Source organism: Myotis myotis, unplaced genomic scaffold (genome assembly GCF_014108235.1).
Source record: "Myotis myotis isolate mMyoMyo1 unplaced genomic scaffold, mMyoMyo1.p scaffold_m19_p_17, whole genome shotgun sequence".
NCBI lineage: Eukaryota > Metazoa > Chordata > Mammalia > Chiroptera > Vespertilionidae > Myotis > Myotis myotis.
In genome coordinates, this window is record NW_023416321.1 from 24,175,111 (window position 1) to 24,186,852 (window position 11,742).

The 11,742-nt window shown below is 54.3% G+C and overlaps 1 protein-coding gene across 5 annotated transcripts; it reads left to right on the forward strand.

Annotated features, from left to right (window-relative positions):
- Positions 1–11,656, forward strand: LOC118671719 (septin-4). 5 transcript variants are annotated; one of them, XM_036340425.1, is made up of 12 exons: positions 6–138; positions 4,976–5,281; positions 5,648–5,741; positions 6,160–6,246; positions 6,734–6,857; positions 9,813–9,947; positions 10,061–10,178; positions 10,268–10,369; positions 10,575–10,671; positions 10,765–10,927; positions 11,079–11,178; positions 11,436–11,656. In XM_036340425.1, the coding sequence occupies exons 1-12, from the start codon at positions 136–138 to the stop codon at positions 11,493–11,495; spliced, it is 1,389 nt and encodes a 462-aa protein (XP_036196318.1). In that variant the 5' UTR covers positions 6–135; the 3' UTR covers positions 11,496–11,656. The 5 variants fall into 5 exon arrangements, with proteins under 5 accessions (XP_036196321.1, XP_036196318.1, XP_036196319.1 ...); XM_036340423.1 differs by lacking the exon at positions 6–138 and adding an exon at positions 2,699–2,866; XM_036340428.1 differs by lacking the exon at positions 4,976–5,281 and having other exon boundaries at positions 1–138.
- Positions 11,657–11,742: the final 86 nt, after the last annotated feature.

Here is an 11,742-nt window from a genome sequence, read left to right on the forward strand (position 1 = left end):
CGAGCCCCGCCCCCGGCCGGTCCACACTCGGGGCGGAGGGCGGGGGCCGGCGGTGCGGCGAGGTCGGCACGCAGCTCCGGCCGCGGGTCCCTCCGGCGCTGTCCAAGCTGAGCCGGCCCTGCCCGGGCTGCAGCCATGGTAAGGCTGGGGGCGGGGGGGAAGGGTGGGGTCGGGGCGCGGGGCCAGACCGGGGTGCGCAGGGCCTGCCACTCCCGGGCGGCTCGCGGGGACCCGCGGCGCCGCAGCCCTGATGTGCCGGGCGGGAGGCGCCGTCGCCGGCCGTGGGCATAGGCAGGCACTGCTCTGTCGCCGTTGCCAAGTTTCTATTCCTGATCTGAGCAGCTAGCAGCGGACCCCGACCCCCGGGGTACTGCCCGTGTTCTTGGACGAAGGGGTGGGTCCGTGGTGGGGTTTGGGGCGCGCCGGCTGATAAGCGCATGCTTTGCCGGGGAGGGCGCGTCAGCGATGAGCCGAGGTGAGCGTCCCCGCCCTTGCTGGGGTCAGCTATTACCTGGGTGACCCTCCTCACCCGGCTTTCCTAGGCTCGGGGCCAGCACCAACTTCCTTTGGAAAACACACAGAGGAGGCCCACAAACAGTTCCTGCCTCTTCAAGAGGGATGAGGAGCCTCTTGGGCCCTCCTTCCACGGCCTGGCAAGGGCGGCATTTGAGCCCTCTGCTCCACAGGGTCCTCCGCCCAGACTCCTACTCGGTGGGATCAGCTGTACCCTTTACTTCTGAGAGAGAAACCCAGGGAAAGCTTCCTCCTGCAGCATCCTGCACCCTCCCTCCCCCTTCCAAACCAGGTCCCTCTGCAGTGGTGGGGGGTGGGAGGAACTCATTCCTGCCACCTGCCTGTAGTGGGAGGAGAAACAGTAGCCCCAGCCAGCCTCCCTGGAGGCCCCCAGGTGGGAAGTTTGGATGTTTGGCCCGCTCTTCTCCTGCCACTGTTGCCAGAGCCTGCCACAAGCACCCTATGCCAGGTGTCAGGGCCTCAGGCCCGGTGCCAGCTTCTCCTTGCAGTCTGGAACCGCCCCCCTTCCCGCCCCCCCCTTAGCCTTCTGCCTTGGGAGGCACAGGCTGTTTACAGCGGGAGGAGATCTGTGACCAGCGTGTGGGGCAGGATGTTGGCTGTGGGCAGCCTCCAGAAGGGAGCTTCCTGGGCCCCAGGGAATCAGAAGTTTCTGGGTCTGGAAAGGCCACCCTTTTGGGCTCTTGTCTCTCAAGCTGTGTCCAGGCTGAGGCCCAAGTCTTGGCCAGGAAGTCTTGGTGACCCTGTGACTTCCCCCACAGGGGGGTTCCTGGGAGAGGCCAAGTGGTGTCTGTCTTTATCCCTGCCTCCATCCTTCTCCCCACATGGGGACGGACAGACGGATTGTTCCGGAGATGGAAGCCTGGGGGAGCACTGATTGTCCCCAGTGCCAAGTGCAACAGAAGCCAAGAGGGGCTTTTTCCGCCACACACTAAGTTCAGTTCAGCTGAGGTCTTGGTGCTTTCAACTTGGCTGAGGCTACCCTGTTCCTCCCTAATTAAAGACACCCCCCCTCACAGTCCTCAGCCTCACGCCCCTGACCTCAAGCCAGCCCAGTCCTCAGACTGACCGGTTCATGTCCAACCAGCCTCCTCTGTGAGGGTCTCTTTTTGAAAGGAGATCAGTGGGGAGAACTCACCAGCCCAGGAGCCCCAGGGGGGTTTAATTTGCATGCAAAAAGGACAGGCCACCATTAATAACCATCCTGAGATTTCTGATGCACCTTCTCTCCTCAGGCTCAAAGCAGTCTGAGGTATCTCACCTGGGAGTGCTTTCTCTCCCTATCCTTCCTGGGAGTCAAGGAAGGGCCATTCACAATTGGATATTAAGGCCCTGAAATTAAAACACTGTTCAAAATCACAAAGGGTGTTTCTGGCCAAACCGGAAACACTGGGCTCCTGACTCCTAGTCAAGTGCTCCATCTGCACACTCCCAGCCAGGCCCCTCAATTTGTCTCCCACCTAATTGTCAACTTTAAAACCACTGGGATGCCAGCCTCCTGTTGGCCTGAACTCATGCCCCTCAGAGAACAAGTGCTAGCAGCTGCCCCACTGCCTCTCTGCCAGTGATGGAGGGACACATGTCCCCAAGGGCATCTTTAGGTGGGAGGAGCCCTTCTGGGGCTCTCTGCAGGGGAATCTAGGTGCAGATTTCTGAAGATAGTGGGGTTCTCTGCTGGATCCACTTCCATGAGAACCTATGGCCAGGGGATTATAGGACATCCCACCCTACTTCAGCACTGCTTAAAGTTAGGATGAGAGAGAGAGATTGGACTCTGGGAGTGGGGTCTCCTGGAGAGCAGCCCCATGTACATCTGGGCCAGGTCACCTTGGGGATAGCTCACGACCCTCTGAACAGGTCTCGGTGCCCTTGGAGGTTAACAGGAGAGGTCAAGTAGATCAAGAACCTGTGCTGCAGACAGACTTGGGAGGCTGGTGCTGTGCCCACCAGGGTAGGCAGCCGGCAGGCATCCTGGGGCAGCCAATCAGAGGAGGAGGGAACTGCAGAGAAACCCAGTGATCCTGCTGCAGCTGAGCTGTCCTTGGAGGGTGGGAGCCAAGAGAAGGGGAGGATGAGGGGGTGGGGAAGGACATTCCACAGGCTTTTTTGGCCCCTGGCAGAGACAGGGGGGTTACATAGAAAGGGAAAGGAGCAAGCCAGGGCACAGGATTACAACAAGAGCATCAAGACCAGGCTGTGTCTCTGTGTGAGGAACTTTGCCTGAGGGATACAATTAGACCTAGAGCTTGCCGACAGGGAGTCCGAAGCCTGGGACATGGACCGTTCAATGGGATGTCAAGGCAGCTCTGTCCCTGAGGACAGGACTGAAGCTGGGGTAAGGTGCTGTTCTGGGAGATGGGTGGACCTGACCCGCCTTCCCCCTGCCTTGTCTGGGACTGGGGCTCCAAGTCAGAATATGACATTTGGTCATTGGCAGAGCTGGGGGTGGGGAAGGACAGACAGGAGGGGAGGACCCTGGTGTCCTGACTCCTTGTCTGGAGCCCCTGTGGGCCCCTCCATGCTGACAAGCAGCCAGGGGTGGCAGGGAGAATGGTGCTGGCTCCCTGTAGGCTCTGCTGGGAGAGAGTGGGGTGGAGGGGGCGTCTCCATCGGTGCCTCCCCTCTCTTCCCTGCTCAGCACCCTGTGGAGATAGTCCGGGGAGCATAGTCCTCTCTCCCCCTTCATCTGATGCCCAGACCGACTGCTGGGCCACTGCGAGGTTGTACAAGGGGCAGGATTTCCTGGAATTCCCCAGACTTTTTAACTGTCAGCAAACAAGACCTGCTTCTCCTCCCCCCTGCCTCTAGCCCCAGCCCTTCTCTATTCTCATATAACTCATCATCCATCCAAGCTGGGAGACTTTTGAGAGTGGAAAGGGGCACAATTAATCACTGGACAACAAACATAAACTGGACCCTATAAATAATAGGGGCGAGAAAAGCCTATAAGGTCAGGCTTTGCCTCAGGACAGCCTCTTCTGGTCAGTAAGCCCCCACATGCTTGATCCAGTTTCAGGCTAAAGGGCCTCTTTTCCTCCCCGATCCGGGCGATCCCAGGAGACTATGGCTACAAGCAGGTGTGGGGACTTTGGAGGCGTCAGCCTGGAAGTCGGTCTGAGGGGACTTTTCCCTCTAGCCTCCCTATTTCAACCCCTTCCCCCTGGCACAAACCTAGCAGTGTGTGAGTCTGCCTCCTCAGTTTTTCCCTTTGTAAAATGGGGACCTGCAGGGAGACTGTGGCCATCTTACCTCCTCCAACCCTGGCTGGGATGCCACAGTGGTCCAGGGTAGCCCCCACTGGCATGGCCATCCCTTTGTCCTTGAGTCAGCCTCTGAAGCCGGCCCTTGTCCATTGTCTTGGGGTGGCACGTGGCTATTGTAAGGCAGAGCTGAGCCCAGCACTGCCAGGCACCCCACAAAGGGCACTGTCCCCCAAAGGAGAGAGGAAGCTTTCGGGTCTAGAGCTGAGGTTGAGAGGGAGGGGAGCGGCCTCTCTTCTAAGCTGGAACTGGTCTCTACAGAGGAACCAGCCATTCTCTGCCCACCATCCCTGTGGTTCCCAGTTCAGGCCAGATCCCCTCCGGCATTGGTGGGTAAAGCCCAGCTCCAGGCAGAGGGGACAAAGGGCAACTGAGGGGTGCTTCCCCCTCGATGTCCCTCACATTTGCAATCTGAGTGTCCTCCCATCCTACATCACCTGGCCCCTCCTAGACTCCCTCCACCCATACACAGCATCCACTGGCAGGTTTATCCTTCTCCCCTGGGCCCAGGCCCAGGCTCTGGTGTGGTTCATTGTCTGGAATAAGAGGGAGTCAGGTCAGCTGTACTGAGCTCCGGGCAGTGAGCCCTGGGAGTGAGCACTCCCAACGGAGTCTGCTTGTCAGTCCCAGAGCTCCCTGACCTGCAGTGGCAGGAGGCATGGAGCTCCCTGCTGGTTCTTGTGCATGGCTGGCAGCTCCCTTCTCTCCTCCCTCCTGCCCTCTTGCCCCTGCCCCTCTGAATCTAGGCGCTCTCCTGGAATCCTGTGCCACATTCTCCTCTCAGCTCTGATGCCTCTATCTGCTCCCCTTAGTCAGTCTGACTTTCTGGCCTTTGGGGGAATCCCTGACCCTGGGCTTGGCCAGACCCCCAGGAAGGGCAGCCTCAGCCAGCACCTGATTGAGCGGGGGCTCAGGACTGGAGCTACTCAGTTCTCAAGAGCTCTTGTTAGGCTTCAGGGCTCCCGGGAGTTGCTCCTGGACCCTAGGGCCTCTCCTGGCATCTCAGACCTGTGTGTGTGAACAGGTGAGGGAGGGAGGGAGGATGAATACTTCTGGCTTGGCTGCTTCTTTGCCTTTTAACCACAAGCACTTTCCTCTCTTCCTCTTGCCTTCTCCTGTCTTCCTCCTTCATTCTTCCCTTCCTGCCTCCTGCCCGCCTACCCCACCCCACCCCACCCCCCCAGATCAAGCGCTTCCTGGAGGAAACGGATGATATAAGTCTGAACAAGTTCGTGAAGGATTTCCCAGGAAATGAGAGCTGCCACCAACCAGAGGCCAAGACCTGGGTGTCCAGGCCCCAAGTTCCGGAGCCAAGGCCCCAGGCCCCAGACCTCTACCAAGATGACCTGGATTTCAGAACCCCCCTGTGGCCCCAACCCTCTGACAGCCAGCAGTACTTCCCTGCCTCAGCCCCTCTCAGCCCCTCAGCCTCAGCCTCAGCCCGGCCCCGCAGCCCGTGGGGCAAGCTTGATCCCTATGACTCCTCTGAGGTAGAGACACCAGTCCTGTCCTTACTTTTCAGTGGGCTGGTGCAGGAAGACCCAGGGAGGGAGCAGAGAGAACCCGGTGTGAGCGCGTGCATATGCACATTTGTGCGCATGTGTGGGTGCACACTAGTTCATGCATGTTGAGCTAGGGCTTCTCTCTGTCCTGTGTGGCCCCAGCTCTGTGAGTTGGCCCCAATATGCATTGAAAACTGACAGTATCAGCAGGATCAGCAGCCCAGCTGGTAGGGTCTGGCCCTGCTCCTCTAAGGCTGGGCAAAGACTGAGGAGGGAGGGAGAAGGCCCGTGTTAGGTCCTGGGGCCCCTGCTGTCTCTCGCTCTCCCTGATACACTCCATCTCCCCGACACTAGGATGACAAGGAGTATGTGGGCTTTGCGACCCTCCCCAATCAAGTTCACCGCAAGTCCGTGAAGAAAGGCTTTGACTTTACCCTCATGGTGGCAGGTAAAGTGGGGGCCGGGTTGGGCTGGGCTGGGGTTTTTCAGGTGGGGATGGTATGTATGTGGTAGAGAAGGGGAAAGCAGCAAGCGCCTATACCTTTTTGCAAAATAGCTAGGAGCCATGGGTGCCCGAAATTGTGCTCGGGGTAAAGTGGTGCAAAGAACACTTCACCAACAGGTTTCTTTTGTTTGCCTTTTTCTGGGGGACCTTGGGCAGTCTCTGACCCTCTCCGGGCCTCATTCAAATGAGAAGGCTGGACAAGCTGTTCTGTTTCCTTTCAGCTCTAAAATGCCATGGTTTGGTTCATCTCATCCCAATTAAATAAGCAGCAGCTTCCCTCACACCTTGATCTAGTGGGGTTGCCTCTTGGCTACAGATCTCATCTTCTGACTTGGTACTTCTGTCCTCTCTCCCCCATCAGGAGAATCTGGCCTGGGGAAATCCACTCTTGTCAATAGCCTCTTCCTCACTGATCTCCACAGGGACCGGAAACTCCTCAGTGCTGAAGGTAAGGAAGCAAGGGAGCATGACCAGTAGGCAGACCTGACTTAGGAAAACAAACTCATTCCAGAGTCTGGGGGATGGGGCCTTCCCCGGCATACAGGAAACCACGGCTTCTAGACTGACAGCATCTCTCTACAGGCCTATCTAGCCTGGCAGCCCACCAGCCAGCTCCCTAAAGACTTGGGTGCCGAGGCAGGGCAGGGACCAGAATCCTGCCCTTTGAGTGAGTCTCTGACCCCCAAAGGATTCCAGGAATCCAAGAAAAGAGCAGAGAGCAGCAAGAGGCTGGGGCCTGAGCCAACAGCCACCGGCATTTCCTGTGTTGGGAAATGTGCTCCTTGCTGGTTCCCAGAGAACAGGCCCCCGGCAGCCTCGGGCTTGGAAGGGGGGCAGTGTGGATGAGGCAGTCTGGGCAGCCGAGCTGGTTGGGGTGGGCAGTTTATCCTGATGGGGCAGGTCCTTGCCCTGGCCTCAGTTTCCCTCTTCTCCAGAGAGGATCATGCAAACTGTGGAGATCACTAAGCATGCAGTAGACATAGAAGAGAAGGGCGTGAAGCTGCGGCTCACCATTGTGGACACACCAGGCTTCGGGGATGCAGTCAACAACACAGAGTGGTATGTCTGACCAAGCACAACCCCAGCTGCCTCCCCACCTACCACCTGTTCCATACACACACCCAGGTGCACACGTATTCAAAATTGTTAGGAGGAAGAGGGTTGTGACCTTGAGCATGCCACGGCTCCTTTCTGGAAGCTGTCTGTGTAAAGCGAGAGGGAAAGGATTGGAATAGATGATCTCTAATGTTCCTTCTGACTCTGACCCATCATTCTATAATGGGAGTGAGGACACAAGATAAGAAAGAAGAGCCTCAAACAAGCAAACACACGTGAAAACAGGTAGAACAGGGCCCGGCATATAGCAAGTGCTCAATAAACATCACCCTACCTTCTTCCTCTCCTTTTACAGCAACACTTTAGGTGCCGCAAACAAGAGTTATTAAAGGGGTGAGAGTGGAATGGAGGGAGGAGTAAATGGAAGGGGAGAAAGAAGAGGCAGAGGAGGAAAGTGGAACTTCGTTTCAACTCCAGGCACACTCTAGGCTACCGGCTAAAAGACAGGGTGGCTTTGCCATACCATCTCCCACCCCATCATCCCTGCTTTTTGTTTTGTGTGTGTGTGTGTGTGTGTGTGTGTTTTTTGTTTGTTTTTTTTTTTTTTTGGTTTTTTCAGCAACTGGAGGGATAATGGTCAGATCTGAGTGAGTAGATGAGGAGGAGAATGAGTGATAAACACAGGAGAAAGGGTGGTGCCTTTGATGAAGAAGTTAGGCAGGCTGAAACCGGTTTGGCTCAGTGCATAGAGCGTCGGCCTGCGGACTGAAAGGTCCCAGGTTCGATTCCGGTCAAGGGCATGTACCTGGGGTGTGGGCACATCCCCAGTAGGAGATGTGCAGGAGGCAGCTGGTCGATGTTTCTCTCTCATCGATGTTTCTAACTATCTCTCTCCCTTCCTCTCTGTAGAAAATCAATAAAATATATTAAAAAAAAAAAAAAGAAGTTAGGCAGGGCAGTGCTAAGACCTCTAGATGGAGAGTTCAAGTCTTGCAAAGTCTTGAGCAAATAACTGCATCCCTACTTCTTCCATTGAAAAACACTGGCCTTTACCCCTCACCCAGCTGATCTGAAAATCATCTAGGTCAGTGATGGTGAACCTATGACACGCGTGTCAGAGGTGACACGCGAACTCATTTTTTTTGGTTGATTTTTCTTTGTTAAATGGCATTTAAATATATAAAATAAATATCAAAAATATACATCTTTGTTTTACTATGGTTGCAAATATCAAAAAATTTCTATATGTGACACGGCACCAGAGTTAAGTTAGGGTTTTTCAAAATGCTGACACGCCGAGCTCAAAAGGTTCGCCATCACTGGCCTAGAATGATGCATGTAAATGTACATTGGAACCTGTAAAGGGCTGTTTACATTATACTCATGAATTTTAAGATGATAATTGCAGGACCAGTGCAAAATTAAAATGTGGGGCCCCTTGTTCGAAATTATTAAGAACTTCTAGATGGCCACAGAGAATCAAACCAGTGCACCCCCGCCCCTGTGTGACTACACAGGTTGCACGCCCATGCAGCTGACCCTGGATAATCACCTCACAGGCTAATCAGACCCTTACAGACCTTTCTGTGCTCTGAACCTTCATTACATTCGTCATCATCACAGCATGGACTTTGGCTCAGCACACTGGTTCATCTTCAGTTTCACAGTCTAAGCCTTGAGGGAAGGGCCATTTCTTACATTCTTCCGGCATCACTGTGCTAGTGCATGTTTTGTGGTCTCCACAAATATTCCTGATGGATTGAGGTGGCCTCCATGTCAACATCACTCTTCCTGCTCTAGGAATACGTCTCCGCAAACTGGGCTTGCCCTGCAACTCTAGCTCCAACCAATACCTGGTTCCTACTGTACCATCCCCTCCTCTTATTGTCCATAATAATAATATTGTATTTGTCTGGCATCTCACAGCTGACTGTGCTCCGTGCTCCTCCACATATACTCATTTAGTCAACCAGCAAGAATTTATTGAGCATATACTAGGTGTCCAGCCTGTGTTCGACGTTTTAAGGGATGCAGAACAAGTATGAATGATCATTGTCCCCAAAATGCTTGTAGTCTAGAGGCAGTGGTGAGTGGGGAGCAGTAGTTCTCTAATATGTGCATCAGTTGGGTAACAAATTAGTAAATGGGTCAGGCAATGTAGTGATAAACACACTGAGCTGAAAATCAGAAAGCCAGGGACCCCGTTGGGTAGAGAATTTCCCAACAAAGATGATCAGGATCAAATCTCTTAGCTGCTCTGGATTTAGTTCCTTCATGTATAAAATGACAGTGACGATGCTCAGAATGTCCTCTAATCAGGTCACCTATCGGTGAGGATTCAATGAGATAAAAGAAGAGGAAAGTACTGGAAAATTGAGGTTCTTGAATCTATATCTATAGATATATAAATTTGTATGTGCCCCCATTCTCTTTACCACAGAGTGAGATTATATAATCTCTCTATAATATATATTTTCAAGAACCTCAGTTTTTCTACCTATCTATCTATTTACCTACCTACCTACCTATCATCTATCTCACTGTGGGGTGAAGAGAAGGGGAGAGTGTGCGTTAGTGTAATCAAAGGAGACTTGGTGGAAAAGATGGTTCTTGGATATGGCCTTGAAGGATGGAGTAGGTTTGAAGAGGTGGAGGAGAGGCTGGACCATGAACCTGACTTAGGGCTGCCTTGGTTTCCCCCAGTTGCTTTGCCACCTGGACTCTTTTCCTCCCATCAAATTAGTATTTATTGAACCCTGCCTCTGTGCTTAGCCTGTTTTCTGTCAGGACATGGGATGCACCCCTGTCCCACCAGGGACCTCTCTGAAGTAGTGAAGCAAGCCAGGGAATAACCAAGTCTTGAAAACACTGCTCAGGGTGGGGGCTACTCTGCAGCCCCAGAGCTCACTCGGCAGCCCCCACTCCCACAGTTTCTCTGCTTGTCTGTCCCTGCTCCAGCTGGAAGCCTGTGGCAGAATACATCGACCAGCAGTTTGAGCAGTATTTCCGAGATGAGAGTGGCCTGAACCGCAAGAACATCCAAGACAACAGGGTGCACTGCTGCCTGTACTTCATCTCACCCTTCGGCCACGGGTATGGTCCGAGCCTGAGGCTCCTGACAACACCGGGTGCTGCCAAGGGAACAGGCCAAGAGCACCAGGGGCAGGGCTGCCACAAGCAGGTGGTCACAGATTCCTGTTCCCCAGGCTCCGGCCATTGGATGTTGAATTCATGAGGGCCCTGCATCAGCGGGTCAACATCGTGCCTATCTTGGCTAAGGCGGACACACTGACACCTCCTGAAGTGGAGCACAAGAAACGCAAAGTGAGGGGAGCTGGTGCAGGGAGGGGAGCAGGTGGGCTTCTGGGAAGGATGGGGTCCCCAGAACTGTGGGCCCCTCATGTGTTTGCCAGATCCGGGAGGAGATAGAGCACTTTGGAATCAAGATCTACCAGTTCCCAGACTGTGACTCTGATGAGGATGAGGACTTCAAATTACAGGACCAAGCCCTAAAGGTGTGGCCACCCCAGGGCATCCCTTTCCCATCTTGTTTCTTCTGGGAAGAACAAAGAAGTAGAATTTTATATAAGGGTGGGTTGTTTGGGGTGGGAGGACCCTGGTTTCCTAGAGAGGAACAGAAATGATGGAAGACATAGGTGGAAAGGAACAGGTGAGAATGGGGGCAGGGGGGTGTTGACAGACACCCCAAACTTCTTCCAGGAAAGCATCCCATTTGCTGTAATTGGCAGCAACACCGTGGTAGAGGCCAGAGGGCGACGAGTCAGGGGCCGTCTCTACCCTTGGGGCATCGTGGAAGGTAAAGCACTGAGCTTGTGACCAGGGAACCTCCTTGCCCTCAGTGACTCTCCCCTACCCATGCCCCTGGCTGACCCCTAGCCTTGCTATGCAGTGGAAAACCCAGGGCACTGCGACTTTGTGAAGCTGAGGACAATGCTGGTGCGTACTCACATGCAGGACTTGAAGGATGTGACACGGGAGACACATTATGAGAACTACCGGGCACAGTGTATCCAGAGCATGACCCGCCTGGTGGTGAAAGAGCGGAATCGCAAGTATGGTCAAAAGCCAGGGCAGAGCTGGCAGGGGGGGAATCCCAAGCACAACTCTGGGTGAGACTGAGCCCTTCCTCTTCTACAACACCTCAATCCAAGCAGGTGTTGGGGTCCCCTTAGCCTTACCAAGCCCCCTTTCCCTTTCCCTTAGCAAATTGACTCGAGAGAGTGGTACCGACTTCCCCATCCCTGCTGTCCCACCAGGGACAGATCCAGAAACTGAGAGGCTGATACGAGAGAAAGATGAGGAGGTGAGAGCGGTATGGGGTTGACAGCCTGGGAGGTCCCCTGCTTGATCATAAACCTTAGTGTCTCTTGGTTTGGGAATAGGAAGATCCCTGGCTCTGGTGCATATCTGTGTCCTGCATTGGTGGATTAGTGGTTCTACCCAGGGTCTCTGGCACACCCCAGGCTACCCCTGGCTCAAGGGATCAGAGCGTAGGAACACTTCCCCAACATGATAGGACTCTCTAAAAGTACCCATTTTGATGCCATGTGCCTGTTCCAGCTGCGGCGGATGCAGGAGATGCTGCACAAAATCCAAAGACAGATGAAGGAGACCCACTAGCTGATGGTCAGCCCTGGATATTTAAATCTTCTCCTCTTCGTTTTGCCCATGCCAGCCCCTTCCAGCACCAGCTCTGCTCAGGCCCCTGCAGCTACTGCCACTTCGCCTTACATCCCTGCTGCCTCCCAGAGACTCAGAGGAAATAAAGTTTAACAAATATATAGTGGCTCCCGGTGTCACTGTCTGTATCTCTACCACCTCCCGGAGATCAAGAAGATCCTAGGACCCAGTTTTGACAGGCTTCTGG

Excerpts from the sequence above, each read along its gene's own strand:
- LOC118671719 (XM_036340423.1), top strand. The coding sequence starts at position 2,807 with ATGGACCGTTCAATGGGATGTCAAGGCAGCTCTGTCCCTGAGGACAGG. Across the intron at positions 5,742-6,159 it reads CTTTACCCTCATGGTGGCAG|GAGAATCTGGCCTGGGGAAA; the intron begins GTAAAGTGGGGG and ends CTCCCCCATCAG. Across the intron at positions 10,928-11,078 it reads GTGAAAGAGCGGAATCGCAA|CAAATTGACTCGAGAGAGTG; the intron begins GTATGGTCAAAA and ends CCTTTCCCTTAG.